This window comes from Rhinolophus hipposideros, assembly GCF_964194185.1.
Source record: "Rhinolophus hipposideros genome assembly, chromosome: X".
Lineage (NCBI taxonomy): Eukaryota > Metazoa > Chordata > Mammalia > Chiroptera > Rhinolophidae > Rhinolophus > Rhinolophus hipposideros.
This window is the reverse complement of record NC_138046.1, coordinates 80,650,763-80,672,974: the sequence shown is the minus strand read 5'-3', so window position 1 is coordinate 80,672,974 and position 22,212 is coordinate 80,650,763. Positions and strand designations below refer to the sequence as shown.

Here is a 22,212-nt window from a genome sequence, read left to right as displayed (position 1 = left end):
ATTTATGGGGGTGACAATTGTTAGTAAATTTACATAGATTTCAGGTGTACAATTCTGTATTACATCGTCTATAAATCCCATTGTGTGTTCACCACCCAGAGTCAGTTCTCCTTCCATCACCATATATTTGATCCCCTTTACCCTCATCACCCACCCCCCACCCCCTGACCCTCTGGTAACCACTAAATTATTGTCTGTGTCTATGAGTTTTTCTTTCTCATTTGTTTGTCTTGTTCTTTTTGGTTTATATACCACATATCAGTGAAATCATAGGGTTCTCTGCTTTTTCTGTCTGACTTATTTCACTTAGCATTATACTCTCAAGATCCATCCATGTTGTCACAAATGCTCCTATATCATCTTTCCTTAACGCCGAATAGTATTCCATTGTGTATATGTACCACAACTTCTTTATCCGTTCATCTATCGAAGGACATTTTGGTTGTTTCCATGTCTTGGCCACCGTACTGTTTCTTCTTTTATTACAGTATATATTTCAGTTCTGGATTGTTTTTGAGTGGTTACCCGTCAGTTTATATATAAGTTAGTTTGATATTTAGAATATTCCATTTTCTTCGGCACACTTATTTTCTTTATTGCCATATTCCCGTTCAGGCCTTTACTCTCCTCATTTTTGTGTTTCGGTTGCCACAAATTGTCCCTGTTGATGGTGGTCTAATAACCTCCTTTAGTATTTCTTGTAGTGCAGGTCATGTATTAGAAAATTCCCTCAGCTTGTGTATATCTGGAATGGTCTTTATTCCTCCTTCATATCTAAAGGAGATCTTTACTAGGTATGTTATCGTTGGATCATAATTTCTCTCTTTCAATTGTTTGAATATTTGCTTCCAGTCCCTCCTGGCTTATAGAGTTTCTGGTGAAAAATGTGGTGATAATCTAATGGGGTTTTCTTTGTAGGTTACCGTTTTCTTTTCCTTGGCTGCTTTGAGGATTCTTTCTTTGTTGTTGATTTTAGACAGCTTCAATACAATGTGCCTTGGAGAAGGCCTGTTGGGATTGAGGTAATTAGGTGTCCTGTTTCCTTCTTGGATTTGAGGATTCAGTTTTTTCCACAAGTTTCGGAAGTTTTCCTTGACAATTTGTTTGAATATATTCTCTGTTCCCTTCTCTCTTTCTTTTCCTTCTGGTATACCCATTATTCTTGTATTGCTCTTTTTCATGGAGTCAGAAAGTTCTTGTAGAGTTCTTTCATGTCTTTTAAGTGTCAAGTTTCTTTCTTCTTCCATCTGTGTAATTTCCAGGTTTGTATCTTCGATGTCACTGATTCTTTCTTCCATCTAATCAACTCTACTACCTAATCTGGCTATTTTATTTTTAATTTCTTCTATTGAGTTCTTAATCTCCAGAAATTCTATTTAGTTCTTTTTTAAAATTTCAATCTCCTTCGGAAAATGTTCATGTTGTTTTTGTATTGTGTTTCTGAGTTCATTAAACTGCCTTTCTGTGGTTTCTTGGATCTTGTTGAGTTTTTTCAGAACTGCAATATTGAATTCTGTCATTTAAGTCAGATATTTCCATTTGTGTAAGTACCTTTTCTGGAGACTTTTCACTTTCTTTGTGAGATGTCTGTTGCCTTGGTTATTCATGGCAATTACTGATTTGTTATTTCTCTTCCTAGCCATCTACATGAATGGCTTCTACAACAGGTTGACAGGAAGAGGTCTTTCTTTTGTTTTTCAGTACTTGTTGGTAGAAAGTTTTATTTTCTCCCCGACAGCAGCCTTTTTTTTCCCTCTCTCACACAGTAGTGCTATGTTTTCTCTGCACTATTCCAGCTTCTCACACAATGGGGGGATTGCCTGGGAGACGGGCTTCTCCTCCGTTAACAGTTCGCCTGGGTCACAGGGCGCAGTTTCCGTGTGGGTATGCAGAGAGCTTTTGAAGTTCCAAAGCTCTTCCTGCACCTGATTCAAAGCCCTTGTGTTTCAGAAGTTCTCTTTCATCCTTCAGGGATCCACCCAGATAGGTGGAGACAGGGTCGGGGTGAGTTGTGAGAGGTGGCCCAGAGCAATGGCGGCCCCCACCTCCACAGCCAGTCCTGCTTCCACAGCTCCCTCCTGTTTGCCGGAAGTGGTTGGGCTGCGAGTCTGTGTCTGAGGACCACAGTTCTCAGAACAGCAAATGTTCTGTTCTTTTGATCTGACACCTCTACTGTTTTGTTTCTAGCTTTGGGCTAGAAGGTGGGGGCGGTTGAATTCTGGGAGGTTGGGAGGAGACGGCTAGTCTCAGTGCCTAAGGCTTCCGTTCTCTGCTCGGCAGTGAGGGCTTAAACCACCATTTTAAGCCTTCTTCCTTTAGTCTTTGCTCTGAGGTCTATTCCAGGACATTTTCATCACTCCCCCAAGATAACCCTGCATACATCAGCTGTCACTTCCTATTCAGCCCTTGCCTCTGACAACCACTATTGTTCTTTCTGTCTCCATGAATTTGTCTATTTTGGACATTTCAGATAAACGGTATGTGATATGTGTGGTGTCAGGTGTGTCTGGCCTAGTTAGCGTACTATTTTTGAGGTTCATCCATATTATAACATGTATTAATATTTCGTTCATTTGTATTGCTATGGATGCTATTGTATATACATACACACCTACATACAGACACCACATTTCAGTTTATCCACTTATAAGTTGATGAATATTTAGATTGTTTTCACTTTTTGGCTATTATGAATAATGCTGCTGTAAACATTTGTATACAAGTTTTTATATGAAATACGTTTTCAGTTCTCTTAACATATACCTAGGAGTGGAATTGCTGGGTTATATGGTAAGTATATGTTTAACATTTGAAAAAAGTGCCAAAATGTTTTCCACAGTGGCTTCACCATTTTACATTTTTCCCAGCAGTGTATGAGTGCTCCAATGTTTCCACAGTATCACACACAATGGAATATTACTCAGCCATAAAAAATAATGAAATCTTACCATTTGCAACAACATGGATAGACCTAGAGGTATTATTATGCTAAGTGAAATAAGACAGACTGAGAAAGACCAATGCCATGTGATCTCACTTATATGTGGAGTTTTTACCTTCTTTATATTTTAACTTTCTGCAAAGCAAATGTATTCATGTATCAACTGTGTAATTTAAAAAGCAGAAAGAAGAAAACGGAAGATACATACAAAATAAAAGCATATCAAAATTTGGACCTGGTTATGTTGCTAACTCTCTGGCAGTCATTTCTCCTTTATAGGCCTCAGTTTATTCATGAGGAAGTTCAGATACTGGTTCATTGTTGTTATGTGGTTGAAAGCCTCTATATTATTTCCATGTTTTAACATGGGGTTTAAAGATCACATTTTGGAATATTTAAGGACAGATGGTAGTTTGGAAGGAGCCCATTATTCCTAAAGAGCATAGTAGAAGGTAAGAAAGGAACTGCAGATTGAAGCCAGATTATGGTAATGTTTGGATTCCAGGATAAGAGATTTGCACTTGGCAATGGGAAGCTATTGAGGATTTGGGAATTTGAAAGTAGCCAATCAAATTCATAGTTAAGGAGATTGGTATGTGAGAGAAATTAAAGCTGGGAGATCACCCTGGAAAATTACCTAAGGACAGTAGGAATGGAAAAGGAAGAGGTGAGGACCTGAGATCTCTGATTTGGAAAGCATTCTCTGGAACTGAGGTAGGAGGGAGTAGTCAGTTGTCTTGCTTACCCCATGTTTCTCAAAGTTAGTGGTTAGGCACAGAATAGGTCCAAAATAAGTATTTGCTAAATTGAATTGCATTAACCCAACCTTACTTAGAGTTTAATGAAGGCTGAAGAAAATAATCTTCAAGTACTCTGAGAAGGTTTCCAGGAAAGCCTTCCAACTTGCCAGGCTCTGGGCATTGTCTGTTTTCTTTCTTCACCCAGGAGCCCTTGTGTGCTACTTGCAGTGTCAATGTAAAACACTTATGAATTGGTATGCATTAGCCTACACAGGTTGTTGATGAGGAGGGTGACATGGTACTCTGGGCTAACATTGCACCCAGGGAAGATGAGCTCATGCGCTGTCCTGTTTCAATGCACTTTGGCATGTAAGCAGACAAGGGCCTTCATCTGCACTGAACATAAAAGCTCGCAAGAGCAGGGGACTTTATACTAGACTTTATAAGAGCAGGAGTTTATACTAGAACGTCATAGCCACAGGGCCAAGGGACATTTTATGGGACCCTAGCTCTGGGGGTACAATAATTGGGTCTTACAGGACACCTTTTTCCAGGCTAAGAAACATCTTCTCTTGAATGTGAACTCCACAATGTGTAGAGATTTTTGTCTGTTTTGTTGATGTTGTATCTCCAGTATCTGGTACCTAGTAAGCATTTAACATAGATTTAATGAATGAATGAATGAATCTACTAGTCATTCTTTTGGATTAAGGTAGCATCTTAACACAAGTAGTGGGCTTATGGGGTCATTGCAGTGTAGTTAGACTAAGGTGTTGTCTTCTCAGAAGCTCCTTTTGAAGGTTTCTGCCATCCAGACCTTTAGTTCTAGCCACATAGGGCTTCCCCACCAAATTCTGTGTAAGAAGTCTGCATCCACTGAGTTGCAGTTGCCTTCCTGCCCTTTTATTGTTATTTGAAGTATGGCTTATGGCTTAAACCTAAATTTGGCTCTGTCTTGACCTGGCTTTTCATCTACCCCCACACCCTGCCAATATTCTGTGCTCCTTCCCACTGGTACTGTTCAAAGAGTCATCTCATTTCAGACACCTGAAAGCCAACATTTTATTTTGACTTGACAGTCTTAAACTCCTGAGAAGAAAAGAAATGGTTCTTATCTTGTAAAGGCCTGCCGATTGTACTCTTTTCATAGTGGCGATTAGCTTGCTTTGTGAGAAGCTGAGAAAAGCAAACAGATTATTAGAGGATGAGGTTTTTATCGCTACAAATAGACAACATCATGTATATGAGATGTTTGTCTCAATGCCTTAGAATCAACTTTTTGAACAGATCTGTTCCTTGAGTAATCACCCCTCATCACTGATTGTATTAAAGGGCAGCTATTAGCATATCGAAGACACAAAGCTGACCTTTGAAAGCTGGAAAGAAATTTACAATAGATAATTTGCAGAGGGTGATAGGTTTGGAATGGAGATACATTTTTGCACATTTGGCTGTGTGTGAAAAATGCATTAAAATGGAATGAGCACTACTTGCTTAGGCTTGTGGCAAATAAATAGAATATATGCTGGTGACATATCTAGGTTCACTGGGTGATAACCATTCTCCCAACCTCTGTGAGGCAAAGGGAGATGGGGGAGTACACAGAGTTGGGAAGTAACTGCAGTCTGTCTAACTTCATCCCAAAGCCTCTGTTCCACTAAGCCCGCCTACCAACCAGCTTTTCTGGTGGCAGAAATAGAGATACATATCTAAATTGCTTGATCTTAACTTCTTGAGGCAGGGATGTGGAAAAAAGCTGAGAACATGGAGGAGAAAGATGGATTGTTGAATAAAGCTATTGAGACAACTGGCAAGCTCTTTGTTTAATTCCTCTGGCAGATCTTGCCACTCTTCTCAGGGTCCCACCCTTCCTTTTCTCCCTGCCCTCCACTCCAAATTCTCGCCCCCCATTTTTCCTCCTTCTTAAGACTGGGGTGAAATTAGCCATCTCCCCGATTTAAGTTAAATCGTCACAGATCAAGATACTTCTTACCCAGCCTCCCCAACTGAGGTTTTCTTCTGAATCCCTTTGTCTTCATAATTTGAAATGGATAGTCTTAAACTCTACCAACTATATCCAATTCTGATGAATCTAATAATTTTCAGTTTACCTTGTCCCAAGTCCTACTCTACTCCTTACCTATCTCCCTTAGAGCCAGGGGCAAAAGGTGCTAGCATAGTGGTTGAGAGCCCCGGCTCTAGAGTCAGACTTCCTAGCTCCTATCCCAGCTCCTCTGCTTCCTAACTATGTGACTTGGAACAAATTCCTGAACATTTTTGAGCCTCAGTCTCCTCTTATAAGGAAATGGTGGTAGTGATGGTATCTGTCTAGCAGGACTGAATCGTAAAGTTCATTGAAAATTCTTAGTACAATGTGGAGAATATAGTCAATAATATTGTAAAAACTGTATAGTGTCAGGTGGGTACTAGACTCATCAGGTAGATCACTTCATAAATTGTACAAATGTCTAACCATTATGATGCACACCTGAAATTAATATAAAATAATATTGACTATCAACTATAATAGAAAAAAATAGTCACGGGGATGTAAAGTACAGCATAGGGAATATAGTCAATAATATAGTACCATGTCAGATGGGTAATCAACTTACTGGGGTGATCACTTTGTGAGGAATATAAATGTCTAATCACTATGTTTTGTATACCTGAAACTAACATAATATTGTATGTCAATGGTAATTGAAAAATAAATTTAAAAAAGTTTTTTTTGCATAGTGGCTGGTGTATAGTAAGTGTTCAATCAATAGCTGTTGCTATTATGTGGTACTGGGACATCCTGACATCTCCACTCCAACTTTGAGGAAGTAGAGAATTTGCATGTCTAAGGAATTTCACAGTTAAATTTAATGATTTATTTGCATATTCTTTGATGGAAATCAACACCAAATCTCACTCCAGTATCCATTTTTGGTCCCCATGCTCATAGGCATTGAGTTTGACAATAATCCATCTGTGGCACCTAAGATGTGTAGCTTAATCCTTACTTCTCTTGACCCAGCTGTGCTGCCTAGATATGTCCCAGAGTGAATGAGTTCTATTTGCCATAACACCTCTCTCCTATGAAACCATCTTAGCTAAGAACTCTCTTAGAGATGATATAGTCCTACCCTTCCCCATCCCCCATTCTACACAGTGGCCTAGAGAAAATTAGACTCAGGCCTAGGGTCAGCAAGCCTCCCTAGAGCTAGCCTGGCATTCAGTTTACAGCGGCCTCTGGTTGAAGGCTTTCTGAATACCTAAAGAATTTAAATTATCCTTTTTCTACTTAGCTGGAAACTTCTCAAAGAAGGAAGCTAATCCATTCTTTTTCTACCTTCTTCCACAGCTCTGGGTGAACCAGGAGGATGGGGTAGAGGAAGGGCCCAGTGATGTGCAGAATGGGCACCTGGACCCCAACTCAGACTGCCTCTGTCTGGGCCGGCCACTACAAAACCGGGACCAGATGCGGGCCAATGTCATCAATGAAATCATGAGCACTGAGCGCCATTACATCAAGCACCTCAAGGATATTTGTGAGGTAGGCCCAGTTATGATAGTACATGTGGGGGCACTTAGGGTGGAGGAGAGGGCACTTCCATGAAGAACCAACAACTCCCCTGGGCCCTACCATCTTTCCCCAAGATGTTGGAAAGAGCAGCTTGACTGGCCTCCTAGATTTTGTCAGTAAGCAAAACTGCTATCTTGAGGCTTCTTAAGTTTCTCTCCCTGTCTGTTACTCTCCCATTTCTTTATCTACCTGTCTGTCTGTCTAACTTTAATATTCATATTCTCTTTCTCTCTCCTTCTCACCTTCCCTCTCCTTCTCCCCCACTTTCTCTCCCCTCTCCCTGTCCCTCCCTCTCCTGAATCTCTACTCCTATTCTCTTGGATTCTGATCTAGTTGTTGCCACCCCATGGAAGGGCCTGACCTCATTCATTAAAACAAAACATCTCCATCCAAGCCAGTGGTTCACAAACTTGACTGTGTACCAGAGTCCCTGGGGGAGCTTGTTAAATATGAAGATCTCAGCCCTCTTCCACCTTCCCAAACCTGGGAATTCTCAGTCTGAGCATCTCCATGTTTAACAAGCATCCCTTGTGATACTTACGCTGCTGGTCTTCCTCCCTCATTTGGAGAACACTGGTTTTGGGGTTGGAGCAGAAAAGAGCTTAGAGAGAGGAACCTGTAAGAGATGAAAGCTAGGTGGCTCCTTCAGTATGCCACTTTGCCCCACAACTGCCTTCCAGGAGCAGTGGCTCCACATTCCCTAACTCCATCCCTTCTATCTCTCTGACCTGAGTGAGGATGAGAGCCCTTTTCCTCACACTCCCTTGAGCTCAGCAGAGAGAAGTTGGCATCTTCAAAGGACATTTTACTAAACAGTATGGGAAAACCAAAGTGAAATGGAGTAAAGAATGTTTTAAAAGAATCTCTCTCTCTCTCTCTCTTTCTCTCTCTTTCTCTGTCTCTCTGACACACACACACACACACACACACACACACACACACACACCATAGCTTTCTGCTTGACCCCGGGAATATTCTACTTTGAATATTTTTATCCCCTTCCTTCCATATGAGGGATCAGGTCCTACTTTCTGTACCCCAACCCTGCTGAATGGGGCCAAGGCCCAGTTTGTAGTTAATAGTACAGCTCTAACATTTTTCAAACTTCTTGTTTCTTTACAGCAGTGCTACCCAATAGAACTTCCTGTAGTGATGAAAATGTTCTATATCTTTACTCTTCGGTACAGGAGCCACTAGCCAGCTGTCTGTGACTGTTGAGCACTGGAGATGTGGCTAGCATACTGAGAAATGGAATTTTAAATGTAACTTATTTTAATTAAAATAGCCACGTGACTAAGGGCAACCACACTGGATAGTGCAGCTCTAGAAAGATCGAGGACAAGCACCGTGGGCCTTAATTTTCTTTACCTCAGTTAATTTTCTCACTTCTCCCAGGAAGGTTAAAGGTTATCTTCCCCTCTCCAAGAGGCAGTATGGTAGGGTGGGAAGAACTCTGAGGGCGTGGAGTGCTGGCTTTCACATTGTAACTTAGTCACTAATTAACCCTGTGGCCTTGAACACTTAACTCCTCTGACCTTCAATTTTCTGATTTGTCCAGTGGCCTTCATTCTACCAACCTCTTAAGTTTATTGACAAAATTAAGTAAACATAATATTGTAAGTATTTGGGAAAAAGTAGTTTTCGTTTCCTTCCTCTCCCTTTTTACCTATTCACCTATCTATCCCTGTCTCTCTTTTATCTTTGTCTCTTCCTCCTACATTCACACAAATGGAGATACATGTTTTGTAAATTAACCTCTGGAATGTGCTATGTGGCATTGGGCATTAAACAACTGATACGTCATTTATTCAGCAAAGGTTTAGTGGAGTTCTACTCCTTGCCGGCCCTGGGCATAGCTCCTATCCTCAAAGTGTTTCATATAGATCAGCAGTGTCTGAATCACCTGGAAGCTTGTTAGAAATGCAGAATTTTTAGCTCCACTCCAGACCTACTGAGTCCTAATCTGCATTTTAACAAGGTTCCCATTTGATTTACAATACATGTTAACGTTTGAGGAGAACTACTGTAAAATGATAGCTGTCTTATCTTAGGGTTTGTAATACAAGTAAGTACAGTCTGTTCTATACCAGGCAACTGAGGGATGCTGTCAAGACTGTAAGTCAGGTCATATCACTCCTCTGTTCAAAACCCTCAAATGGCTCACTATTTCTTCCTGAATAAAAGCCAAAGTTCTGATTATTACTTACACATCCCTGTGTGATCAACCCCTCCTTACCTCTCTGACTTCATCTCTTGCTCCTTTTCTATATGTTCTCTCTTCCAGCCACACTGGCCTCTTGCTGTTCCTTGAAAATGCCTGGCGTGCTCCCTCGCAACAGCTTTTGTACTGGCTTTTCCTTCTGCCTAAAGCACCCCACCCCCAGATGTGTCCATAGCTCTGTTCCTCATCTCCTTTAAATCTTTACTCAAGTTTATTACCTTCTCCTTGAGATCTTCAGTGACCATTCTATTTAAAATTGTAACTGCATTATGTCTTCTTTCCCACTTTGTTTCTTTGTTGTACATATTGCTATCTGACATAGTGTTTATTTTGCTTACATGTTTTGTTTATTGTCCATCTCCCCAACTAAAATGTAAATTCCATAAGGGGTGAGGGTACTTACCTGTTGATACACTAATGTATCCTCAACACTTAGCACAGTGCCTATCATATGGTAGATGCTCAGTGAATATTGTTGAAAGTCAGAATGAGATACAAGTGCTGTAGCAAAGTGCATTCACATTTTACGGCATTTGATTTTTCAGACAGGACATAGGTTGTGTTTATTCCCATATTCTAGATCTGAGAGGCAAAGTTACTTTCCCAGAGTTCTCATGCACTTGCCCAGTGGGAGTCCTTTAGTCTTAGAAGGGTCTTTTGTTCCTAATTCCAAAACACCTTGGCCTCTGCCTCCTACAGGGCACAGGGTCAGGACAGCAATGGAAGTATTTGTTTTTTTCAGAAGTGCTATGTCCCTGCTTTGAGGACTTGCCCAATCCAGCCAACCCATGCAAAGCTTTTGTTGGCGATCTGACGGTTTTGTATTTCTTGATTATTCTTGGTGCCAAAATTAAGGGTTTAAATGGGAAATACCCCTTTTGCCCTGTCTTGCAACCACAGGTGTCAAAGGAAGGTTTACCTAGAGTAAAATAAGAGTGAAGAAAACTGTATCTATCTGGTCCAGAAAAGTTTTTTAGCCCAGGTTTGTGTCACCTCTAAACCAAAAGCTGTGAGGAAATATACGACTTATCAGAAAGAAAGCCAGACTCAGAATTGGGAGTCCCAGGTTCAGGTCCCACCTTAGTCACTGATCGGCTGAGGAACCTCTGGGCCTTGTTCCCCAGCTCTAAAATGATTGAATTGGAAGAGTTGCTCTTTAAATGCTGTCTGGATCTTACTTTCTCTGATTCTGTACCATCTAGATATGCTGTCACTAGAGAAAGCTGTGGTAGTGATCCTGGTAACTTTTGCATTTCCTGTCATTTCCTCTTTGGTACCCATGGAAGCACATCTTACTCAGGCATGAATGCGTTAACATGGCATAATCTCTTTCTGTGGGTTCAGGGAGATCTGTAAATACTTCCCACTCTTGTGCTGTTGAAGGAGAAGTGGGGGATACTGCATTCAGGATAGTAAAACGTCATTATCTACTAGAAAATTTTCTTTCTTTCTCTTACACACACCTCTCTCTCTCTCACCTCTCTCTTCTCTCTCGCTCTCTCTCTTTCTCCCTCTCTTTCCCTTTCTTTCCCTCTCTCTCCATCTCCCTCCTTTCCCTTCTTTTCCCCACCCCTTCTCCTGGGAGCAGAAAGTGCTTTGCAAACATTGGATTTAATTTACAATACCAACATTTTACAAATGAAGAAGTAGGAAACAAAGTCAGTCATTCAGTGAGGCCAGTTAAGAGAATAAATCTTCTTAAATGAGATGTCTGCAAAAGATGACATTCTTCTTTCTAAATCCAGACCATGGGATAAAAGAGTCTTGGCTTAGTTCTAGGTTACCTTGAACAGTGATTGGGGATATTACCTCTTGTAACTTTACAACTCATAATCAGAGAAACTGAGACATAGGGGAAGCAAAGCTAAAGATGCCTTTTAAAGTTGCTTCATCTCCTCTCTTGAGGAAGATAATATCAGTCATCCCATACCTATAAAATACATTCTGTGCTCAAAATGCATCCAGAGAAGCTGAACTAGCTTTCCTCAGTCATTCATACTACTTTCTCATACTCATCACCATCAAGAAATTCTTCCTTAGGACTAATTGAGTTTATCATACTGTAGCTTTATGTCATTTCCATTTGATATGTTTAAACCTGAGGTTTACAAACTTATTAACCATTTGGGTTTTCCTTTCTATGAACTGCCTGTCCTGATGCTTCCAAATTGTCTTTACATCTTGGTGTACACATGGAAAATGAAAACACATTGTATAAAACGGTAATATTTGTATAGCATACTAAGGTAAAGGGATGAGGCAACTTGACCAGCCCAGGGTTTCTGGCTGCCCTAGGCCCTCCCTCTCTGTACTATCTGGATACTCCAGGCCCTGTTCCTATCCTTTGCCAATTTTCCTATACTTTCTCATATTTTTCTTGCTGATTGACAGGAGTTCCTTATATATTCCAGATATTAATCCCTGTTGGTTTTCCATGTGGCAAATACCTTCTTCCTTACATTCTCTTGTTTTTGTAAAAGTTTTATTTAATTTGAAGAAGGGATTTCCTGGCCCAAAAAAGGGAAAGAAGAAAAGAAAACCACCAATTTAAACATTCTGTTTCTAGCTCACCTTTTGTCATTGGCATGAGAAGAGCTAGTCATTTTGTAGTTATTCAACATATATTTATTGAGCAGCAACTGTATGCCAGGTCCGTGTTAAATTCTGGGGATATAGCTGTGAACAGGACAACCATAATCATCATTCCCTAATTTTCTTAAAAATTATTTTCAAGATGTTTATCAGGTCTCCTGTTAGGCCTCAGGCTTCTAGGCAAAGCAATACATGAAATCTCTAGAAAGTCAGAGCTGAATGGAGCCCTGCAAATATTTTTTTGATATGTGTGATATATAGAGATTTGATATATAGAAATAGAGATACTGAGGTCCAGACTTGTGAGGGCTTTTCCCTGAAGTGTTTCCCAAACCTGTATGATCCAGAGGCTTTTTGGTCCATCTTATTTCCCTGTGGTCTTTGGGATTGTCCCTAGAGATCATGGCTGTGATTTGTACCTCATATCAAGGTACTAAATCTAGCTCAGTGCACCAGCTCTAGATTTCTAGATAAACCCTTGTGGGATTTAGAACAGTGAAATAAATAGGCAACCTTCCTTGACTGTTACCATGGAAATGCCAGGGCTAATTCATGCCGATTGTGATTGACTCAATAATTCCCACAGTACTGTTGGCTACCATGTGGTCTGCTTTCCCACCCATGCCCACTTTACTTCTAGGAGGCAGAGATGAGGCTCTCAGCAACTGCCTCTGTTGAGTTGGTTCATACCCACTGCCATATCACCCTGTTCTCTCTTACCACTCAGATAGGGTGAGAGGGTATTTGAAGAATGTCTGACATTAACAGCCACAGACCCCTTCTGCTCCCTCTGCCCTGTGACAGGCCTTCAGAGGCCCCCTAAGTCTTCTCTTCTCCAGGAAAAAAAGTGCTGGCTCCTTACACGGTTCTTCATGCTGTTGCTTTTCAGGCCTTCTACCCTGCTTGCTCCCCTCTGGCTCTGTATCCTTTTCTCCAAGTTCCTCTGAAAACAGGGCTCAGAATTGAATGCTGCTCTCCTGCAGTGGTGGGACTACCTTCCTATTAAATCTCTCATTCCACCTTCTCAATGTGTTTCTTCTTTTTTTTTCTTCCCTATTTTAACTAGAGGTTTTATTTATTTTTTCCCTGAACCTCAATATCTATATCTTTATTTTTATTTCTTTAACTATAGTTGATTTTTCCCTAACTTAAAATAGCATTCTTTTTTTGGGGGGCAGTCACATTCCATACCAGCTCATCTTAAACTTACATACCCTTAAAAATGAGTGAATGGAAAAAAAAAACATATTGATTGACCCCTAAACCAAACCTCTGTTCCTCATTGCTGTGGAAAATTTGATATAGTTACCGGATCCACCAAAGAAAGGAGATGAAAAATAACAACAAGACTCCAGAGTACTAGTTATCTCTCCTGGCCTTTCTCCCCTGAGAAGCCTAGGCAGTTGTGTGTTGTAAGAGCTAAGGGCAACATTTTGGGGTTCTCTGACTACTACCATATTCTTATGTCCCGTCTCTTATTTCCTTGATAAAGGTAGTTTCAATTATTTGTATTCCCTTCAGAAAATCATGTGTCTTAAATACTAGGGCTGGAAATTTTGAGAGGACATTGGATTTTCCCCCTTTCCTTGATAATATTGTGTTCAAGTCGGCCTTCCTGAGGCTGTGTTTTCTTTATACTATCTGGCAAAGACTTCCCCCCATTTCTAATCATAAGTAAAATTTTTAAAAAAACAGCATTAGAGGAAGTTTGAAAATAGGAACAAAACCAACTAGAATCTACCAAATATAAGAGAACTGTTTGCACTTTTGCATAATTCCTTCAAATGTGTCCATATGTATTTACAGAGTTGTTATCATAGTGCCATAACATTCTTTTCTTGTGTGCCATAATATTCTGTGTCCTACTTTTCAACATTGTATCATAAACACTTCTCCATGCTTCTAGATAATCTTCCCAATCGTTATTTTCAATGGCTACATAATATTCCATCAAGCTAAATGTACCAGAATGTATTTATAATCTACCATTAGCTTTAAAGAAAAACAGTTGACAAAACACTCCAGGGTTCTACCATCCTATGGGCAGTTACATTTCTCCTAATAAATAGCTTAATGTTCCCTTGTTACATCATATGTAATGTAATAGAAAGAAAATGATGGCCCTGACAAGGGCAATGAATAGCATACTGGGGAATTAGAAAGCTGCACTGACCTCTCTATCTGTTCTCTCTTCCACAGCCCACTTTTTGCTTCTCTTTCATTTATGTCATATTCCATACTGATGTTAAGATCTAGTATCCCTGCTGCACTTTGGGCATTTGATAATAATTTCTACCTTCCCCGAGACCTTTCAAATGGGAGCAGTGAACAAAACTATTAAATATTTCCTGAACTGACTTTTGAGGATGAATGAGCTGCCATGATGGCTTCTTCTGTTTCCCAATGTGGTCACTCACCGATACCTACTGCTTACCCAGAAATATCATACTGATATGACACTGGTACCAGTTTTTTCCAGCTATGCTCACAGGCCTACCTTAGGGAGAAAAAGTCGGAGCAGGGGTGAGGAAGTCTTTGCCCCCTTGCCTAATGCCAAGATGGAAAAGTTCTTACTAGATGATGTGCTCACGGCTTTCCCTGCTCCACTGTAGCTAAGATACTTCTGATAGGGAGAGAAAGAGAGAGGGAAGGAGAGAAGGGACAGAGACAGAGGCAAGCAAACTGTGGGAGTTAGATATTTGGCAGGATGGGCATCTAGGAGTTTATTGCCTCTCTCTATATACATCAAGGAAAGCTTTCTAGGGAGGCAGCATTTTGGGAGTTACTTCAGTAAAGGTAGTGGAGCTAAAAGAGTATTGTGGGAATAGAGGGCATCTTCTTCCCGGTTAGGAATTGGAATGAATGAATGTAGAGCATCTTGAGCATGGCAATCAGTGAGGGTGGCAGCATTAGTTAAATAAATGTCAACACAGGCACAGACTATTAATTTTCAAACTGTTGAAAGACACTAATTTTCTTTTAATTTATTGGGGTGACAATTCTAATTAATAGCTGAATTGGAGTGTGAAAAGAGATAAGGGAAGTGAGATTTTGGTAGAGGTTGGTAAAGGGCATTGAAGCCAGAGATCAGGGTCTTCCTGGAGTATGCCTACATGCCCTAATTGGAAGCAGTATTAGAGGAGACAAAGTGGAGGCAGAGACAGGGCCAGAAGTGGTAAGTCAGTTACTGCACTGCTCTTTATTATATTAGGGGCTCAACACGTAAGAAAGGTGTTACGGTGTTTCCCCGAAAATAAGACCTAGCCAGACAATCAGCTCTAATGTGTCTTTTGGAGCCAAAATTAATACAAGACCCGGTCTTATTTTACTATAAGACCGGGTTTTATGTAATATGTTATAATTAATACAATACAATATAATATAAGACTGGGTCTTGTATTAATTTTTGCTCCAAAAGATGCATTAGAGCTGATGGTCTGGCTAGGTCTTATTTTCGGGGAAACACAGTATGAAAATCGCATTTAGGTTTTTTTAGATGAAAGCAAGTGACCATAATTCATTCTCACCAAAAACATGTTCACATGCTAATAATTTCTAATGAAGACAGTGTCCATTAGTTAAAAATCTACACCAGTAGGTTCATTATGGACAACTGTGTGTATGCTTGTGTGTGTGTTTTGCCCTACAGTATGCCCTGAATCTGATTGTGTTATCTTAGTGCTCTCTTATTAGACTGAGAATCTTTCATTGATTCTTCCCTTTCATCAATGGCTAGCTGTATTAATTCACCTGATTTTTTTTTTTTTTACAAATGTGTCCTGAACACTTACCCTGTTAAAAACATCATGCCTGGACACTTATAGGCTTGTTGATTGGGCTCATCCAAATGATCTCTCCTGGCCAGCTACCTTAGATGGCTAAGAGATTGCTTTAAGGAATAGTTCGGATTTGTCAATTCCTGTTTTCTTTTTGGAAGTTTTCCTGCTGGGGCCTCTGTTGCCAAATTGTTTTCAATGTTATGAAGACCTTTTGAGTCAGTCCTATAAGAAATAGAACTTGAGAGAGTGAATAGATCCAGCTAAACCAGTAGCTACTAAAATGAGTGAAAGTTTTGTGCTTAACCAGCTTCTGAGAGAGGGCTCTATGATTTCTGGGGTCCTTGTCATAGAGGATGGTGGGCAAAGCTCTATTCTCTGGAGACTTTGTACTCTGACGACCTTTGCTTGAGATCCAGCTTTCCTAGTTACTCACTGGTGGAGTGGCTTCCTTCTCTAAACCTCAATTTCCTCATATGAAAAATGGAAATAATTATTCCCTGTCTACTTTGTGGAACTGAAATTAGGCTCCTAAGTGCTTAGGAAGTAGTAAAGCCCTTGAGGAATCAGGAACATCCTCAGCCCGTGCTCTTTCTTTATCTGCAGGGCTACCTGAAGCAATGCCGGAAGAGAAGGGACATGTTCAGTGATGAGCAACTGAAGGTGATCTTTGGGAACATTGAAGACATCTACAGATTTCAGATGGGCTTCGTGAGAGACCTGGAGAAACAGTACAACAATGATGACCCCCACCTCAGTGAGATAGGACCCTGCTTCCTGGAGCACGTAAGCATCTTTCCCTTTGGGGAGGGTTTTGAGAGAGGATACGAAGCAATGGAAGGAGTGTCTGAGCTGTCCGGTCCTGCTCAGCTGCTTTGTCCTGTGGTAGGGGATGGATTTCTCTCTGACTCTGATGTTGATATCTTTGCCAGGGTATCAGGATTTAGGAAGGTACTGTGATTTGGACTCTCTTTCTTTACCTTTCCCCTCCCTTTTCTCTCTCTTTCCAGACCGTTACCAGTAGGATTTTTCTTCAGCTTCTCTTTTCTATTCCTGTTGGGTTCAGTTTCCATGGGATCCAGTGTTTTAAAAAAGACTGAAATTATTCACTGCATGGAGAACCCGGGAATCTGAGAAATAGGAGAGATGCATGAAAGTGGGTACCTATGAGGCACTTAGGGGAAAGCACTAGGGTAGGAGAAGTGATGTGTGTAGGAAAAGAGGCCACATGACTTAGAGGAAGTAGTACTAGGAAATAGGAAAGTGAGAATTTGAGTCCTGTGTCTGTAATGGCTGTCTGGGTAACATTGGGTAAGTCCCTTACCTTCTTTGGGCCTTCTCATCTAGAATATAGAGTTTCATTGTATACTTCTGTGGTTCTCTAACATCTTTTGGGTCTCATTCACAAGTGACTTAATTGTTTTAACTCTTTCCCCCTTTGTATAAAGTTTTTAGTTTTAAAGAGATAATATATTCACAGGATACAAAATTCAAATGACACATAAAAGTGTGCAGCTAGAAGTCTTTTTGCAAGTTTCTCCTGCTTTGTTTATAGGAATGTGTGTTGGGGAGTGGTGGAACATATCCATAAGACGATCCCTATGTTCTGTGATTTGCTAGAAGGACTCATATGACTCAGCATATAGTCATACTCATGGTTATGATTTATTACAGCTAAAAGATACAAAACAAAATCAGCAAAAGGAAAAGGCAAATGGGTTAAAGTCTGGAGGAAATCAGGCTCAAGTTTCCAAGAGTCCTCTCCCAGTGGAGTCACACGGGATGCACTTAATTCCCCTTGCAGTGAGTTGTGACAAGACGTTAAATGTTGTTTACCAGGGAAATTCATTAGGGACTCAGTGCCCAAGGCTTTTATGGGGGAAGGCTGGTCGTGTAGGCCGCCTCTGCCTAGCATATACCCAAATTCTAGACTCCCAGAATGAAAGGATGTATTCAATATGAACCACATTGTTTATACAGACAGTTTAGCACAGGGAGCCAGTCTTGTCAGGGAATGTCGAGAACCCTCTTGAGATCCAAGTTCCAAGATGCCAGTCAAGGGTCAGCATTTCAAGCAGGTCTTTTCTAAGGGTGGCATTTTCAGGCATGATATGTAAACTCTTTTCTGCACCATATTTAAACTGCTTCAGCCATTCCAGAAAGTATCTAGAAAGTATTTATCAAAGTTTAGCATGTATATGACTTAGTGATTCCTTTCTTGAAGATGTATCCCAGAGAACTTCTCGCAGAAGTCCATGAGGGAGCATTTATAAGGCTGTTCATTGCATGGCAGTGTTGTATGTGGGAGAGTGCAATTAGAAGCCATTTGATATTTATCACTGGAGGATGGATAAGAAACAGGTAGGGAATGCTTACTGTGGGGTATTTTATAGTAAGAAACAACAGAGTAGTTGTATGAACCTTTTAGCACTGTGTATAGATATCATAAACATAGTGTTGAGTGAGGTAAGTAGAATATAGACTAGTGGTTCTCTGTTGCAGCCTGCCCTGTGCATTGTAGGGTGTTTAACAGCATTTCTAGTTTCTACCCACTGAATGCTAGTAGAAACTCTCCCACCGCAGTTGTGACACGCATAAGTGTCTCCAGACATTGTCAAATGTCACCTGAGGAACAAAAAAGGACCACTTATCTATTGGAATGATCATATGCTTTTATCCTTTAATCTGTTAATGTAGTGAATTTGGATCGAGTAGTTTTTATATGTTAAATGAATGTTGCATTGCTGGGGTAAACCCTACCTAATCATGGTGTATTATCCTTTTTTACGTAATAATTTGCCATGAAAAAATTGGATCGTTTACCCTTTTATTAATCAGTTCTAGTATTTTGTTTTTATCAGCTTTTCTAAGGTATAATTACATACAAGAACCACCAATTTTAAGTGTATAATCTGATGAGTTTTAGGAGATGTATATAGTAGTGTGCCTATCATAATCAAGATAGAGAACATTTCGATCACATCATCAAGTTCTCTCTTTTTCCATTTGTAGTCAATCCCTGCTCCCACCCTTGGTCCTTGGCCAACACTACTCTGCTTTCTGTTACCGTAATTTTACTTTTTCTAGAATGTCATATAAATGGAATCATACAATAGTAATCTTTTTTTTTATTAAAGTTTTTTTTGGTGGCAACTGTTAGTAAAATTCCATAGATTTCAGGTGTACCGTTCTGTAATAGATCATCTGTATATCATGTTGTGTTTTCAAAAGTCAGTTCTCTTTCCATCACCATATATTGGATCCCGTTTACCTCATCTACCACCCTCCTACCCACTTACCTTCTGATAACCACTAAACAATAGTAATCTTTTATGTTCAGCTTTTTTCACTTAATGTAATACCTTTGATATTCATCCATGTTTTTGAATGTATCAACAGTTGGTTTTTTTATTGCTTAGTAATATTCCATTGCATAGATATACTACCCATTTTACTAGTTCATTCCATGACATCCGGGTTGTTTACTAAGTTGTTTACATTTGTGGGATTACTGGTTGCATGGTGTTTGCTTAACTTTGTAAGATACTGACAAACTATTTTTCAAAGTTCCTATACCATTTTGCATTCTTCTAATATATGAGTTCCATTGCACCCCATGGTTGCCCTCATGTGATATTATCAGTACTTTTTATTTTAGCCATTCTAATAAGTGTATAGTGGTTTTAATTGGCATTTCCCTAATGGGTAATGATGTTGAGAATTTTTTCATACACTTATTTATCACCTGTATAAAATTTTTGGTGAAGTATCTGTTCATGTCTTTTTCCCATTTTTAAGAAGATTATTTGTTTTCTTATACTTTATGTTCAGGAATTCTTTATTTTGTTTGTAAGTCCTAGGTCAGATATGTGATTAGCAGATTTGAAAAGTATAAACTTTTAATTAAGTTGAAATCCAATTTATCATTTTTTAAATTTATTGGAGTGACAATTTTTACTGAAATTACATAGATTTCAGGTGTACAATTCTGTATTACATCATCTATAAATCCCGTTGTGTGTTCACCACCCAGAGTCAGTTCTCCTTCCATCACCATATATTTGATCCCCCTTACTCTCATCTCCATCCCCCCCACCCCTTACCCTCTGGTAACCACTAAACTATTGTCTGTGTCTATGAGTTTTTGTTTCTCATTTGTTTATCTTGTTCTTTTGTTGTTTTTGGTTTATATATCACATTTCAGTGAAATCATAGGGTTCTCTGCTTTTTCTATCTGACTTATTTCGCTTAGCATCATACTCTCAAGATCCATCCATGTTGTCACAGATGTTCCTATATCATTTTTCCTTACCGCTGCATCGTATTCCATTGTGTATATATACCATAATTTCTTTATCCATTCATCTATCGAAGGACATTTTGGTTGTTTCCATGTCTCAGCCACCGTAAACAAAGCTGCAATGAACATTGGAGCACACGTGTCTTTATGTATAAATGTTTTCAGATGTTTTGGGTAGATACCCAGGAGAGGGATTGCTGGGTCATATGGCAATTCTATTCGTAATTTTTTTTTTATTAAATTTATTGGGGTGACAATTGTTAGTAAATTTACATAGATTTCAGGTGTACAATTCTGTATTAGTTCGTCTATAAATCCCATTGTGTGTTCACCACCCAGAGTCATTTCTCCTTCCATCACCATATATTTGATCCCCTTTACCCTCATCACCCACCCCCCACCCCCTTACCCTCTGGTAACCACTAAATTATTGTCTGTGTCTATGAGTTTTTGTTTCTCATTCGTTTGTCTTGTTCTTTTTGGTTTATATACCACATATCAGTGAAATCATAGGGTTCTCTGCTTTTTCTGTCTGACTTATTTCACTTAGCATTATACTCTCAAGATCCATCCATGTTGTCACAAATGCTCCTATATCATCTTTCCTTAACGCCGAATAGTATTCCATTGTGTATATGTACCACAACTTCTTTATCCATTCATCTATCGAAGGACATTTTGGTTGTTTCCATGTCTTGGCCACCGTAAACAAAGCTGCAATGAACAGTGGAGTACACGTGTCTCTATAAAGAAATGCTTTTATATTTTGGGGGTAGATACCCAGGAGAGCGATTGCTGGGTCATATGGTAATTCTATTTGTAATTTTTTGAGGAACCTCCACACTGCCTTCCATAATGGCTGCACCAGTCTGCATTCTCACCAACAGTGTATGAGGGTCCTTTTTCTCCACAGCCTCTCCAACACTTGTTACTATTTGTCTTATTGATGACAGCCATTCTGACTGGGGTGAGGTGGTATCTCATTGTGTTTTTTATTTGCATTTCTCGGATGATTAGTGATGTTGAGCATTTTTTCATATGTCTATTTGCCATTTGTATGTCCTCTTTGGAGAAATGTCTCTTCAGGTCCTCTACCCATTTTTCAATTGGGTTATTTGTTTTATTGTTGTTGAGCTTCATGAGTTCTTTGTATATTTTGGATATTAGACCTTATTGGAGGCACTGTTTGCAAAAATCTTCTCCAATTCAGTTAGTTGCCTCTTTATTTTGTCAATGGTTTCTTTTGCTGTGCAGAAGCTTTTAAGTTTCATATAGTCCCATTTGTTTATTTTAGCTTTTACTTCCATTGCCTTTGGAGTCAAATTCATAAAATGCTCTTTGAACCCAAAGTCCATAAGTTTAGAACCTTCGTTTTCTTCTATGCAGTTTATTCTGTCAAATCTTATGCTTAAATTTGATCCATTTTGAATTACTTTTGGTACATGGTGACAGATAGCAGTCCAGTTTCATTCTTTTGAATGTGGCTATCCAATTCTCCCAGCACCATTTATTGAAGAGGCTGTCTTTCCTCCATTGTATGTTTTTAGCTTCTTTGTCAAAAAATATCTGTCCATATTTATGTGGTGTTATTTCTGGATTCTCAATTCTAGTCCGTTGGTCTATGTGTCTGTTTTTCTGCCAATACTATGCTGTTTTTATTATTGTAGCCCTGTAGTACCAGCTAAAGTCAGGGAGTGCGATACCTCCAGTATTTTTCTTTTTTCTTAAGATTGCTTTCGCTATTCGGGGTCTTCTGTGGTTCCAAACAAATCTTACCATGTTTTGTTCTATTTCTTTAAAAAATGCCATTGGGATTTCGATGCGGATTGCATTAAATCTGTATATTGCTTTGGGTAATATGGCCATTTTATCTATGTTGATTCTTCCAATCCATGAGCACAGAATGTCTTTCCATTTCTTTGTGTCTTCTTCAATTTCTTTAAAAAATGTCTTATAGTTTTCAGCATACAGGTCCTTCACATCCTTGGTTAAGTTTCTTCCTAGGCATTTTATTTTTTTGCTGCAATTGCAAAGGGAATTGTTTTTTGTGTTTCTTTTTCTGAGATTTCAT

At 39.5% G+C, this 22,212-nt stretch overlaps 1 protein-coding gene across 14 annotated transcripts in view; it reads left to right on the top strand.

Annotated features, from left to right (window-relative positions):
* Positions 1 to 22,212, top strand: part of ARHGEF9 (Cdc42 guanine nucleotide exchange factor 9) — a 363,131-nt gene that overhangs the window by 284,739 nt on the left and 56,180 nt on the right. For all 14 annotated transcript variants that reach the window (XM_081042536.1, XM_081042539.1, XM_081042538.1 and 11 more), the window contains 2 exons: positions 7,031 to 7,222; positions 16,448 to 16,627. In XM_081042536.1, coding sequence (XP_080898662.1) covers positions 7,031 to 7,222; positions 16,448 to 16,627 — 372 coding nt within the window. The remainder of the gene's footprint in view (positions 1 to 7,030; positions 7,223 to 16,447; positions 16,628 to 22,212) is intronic.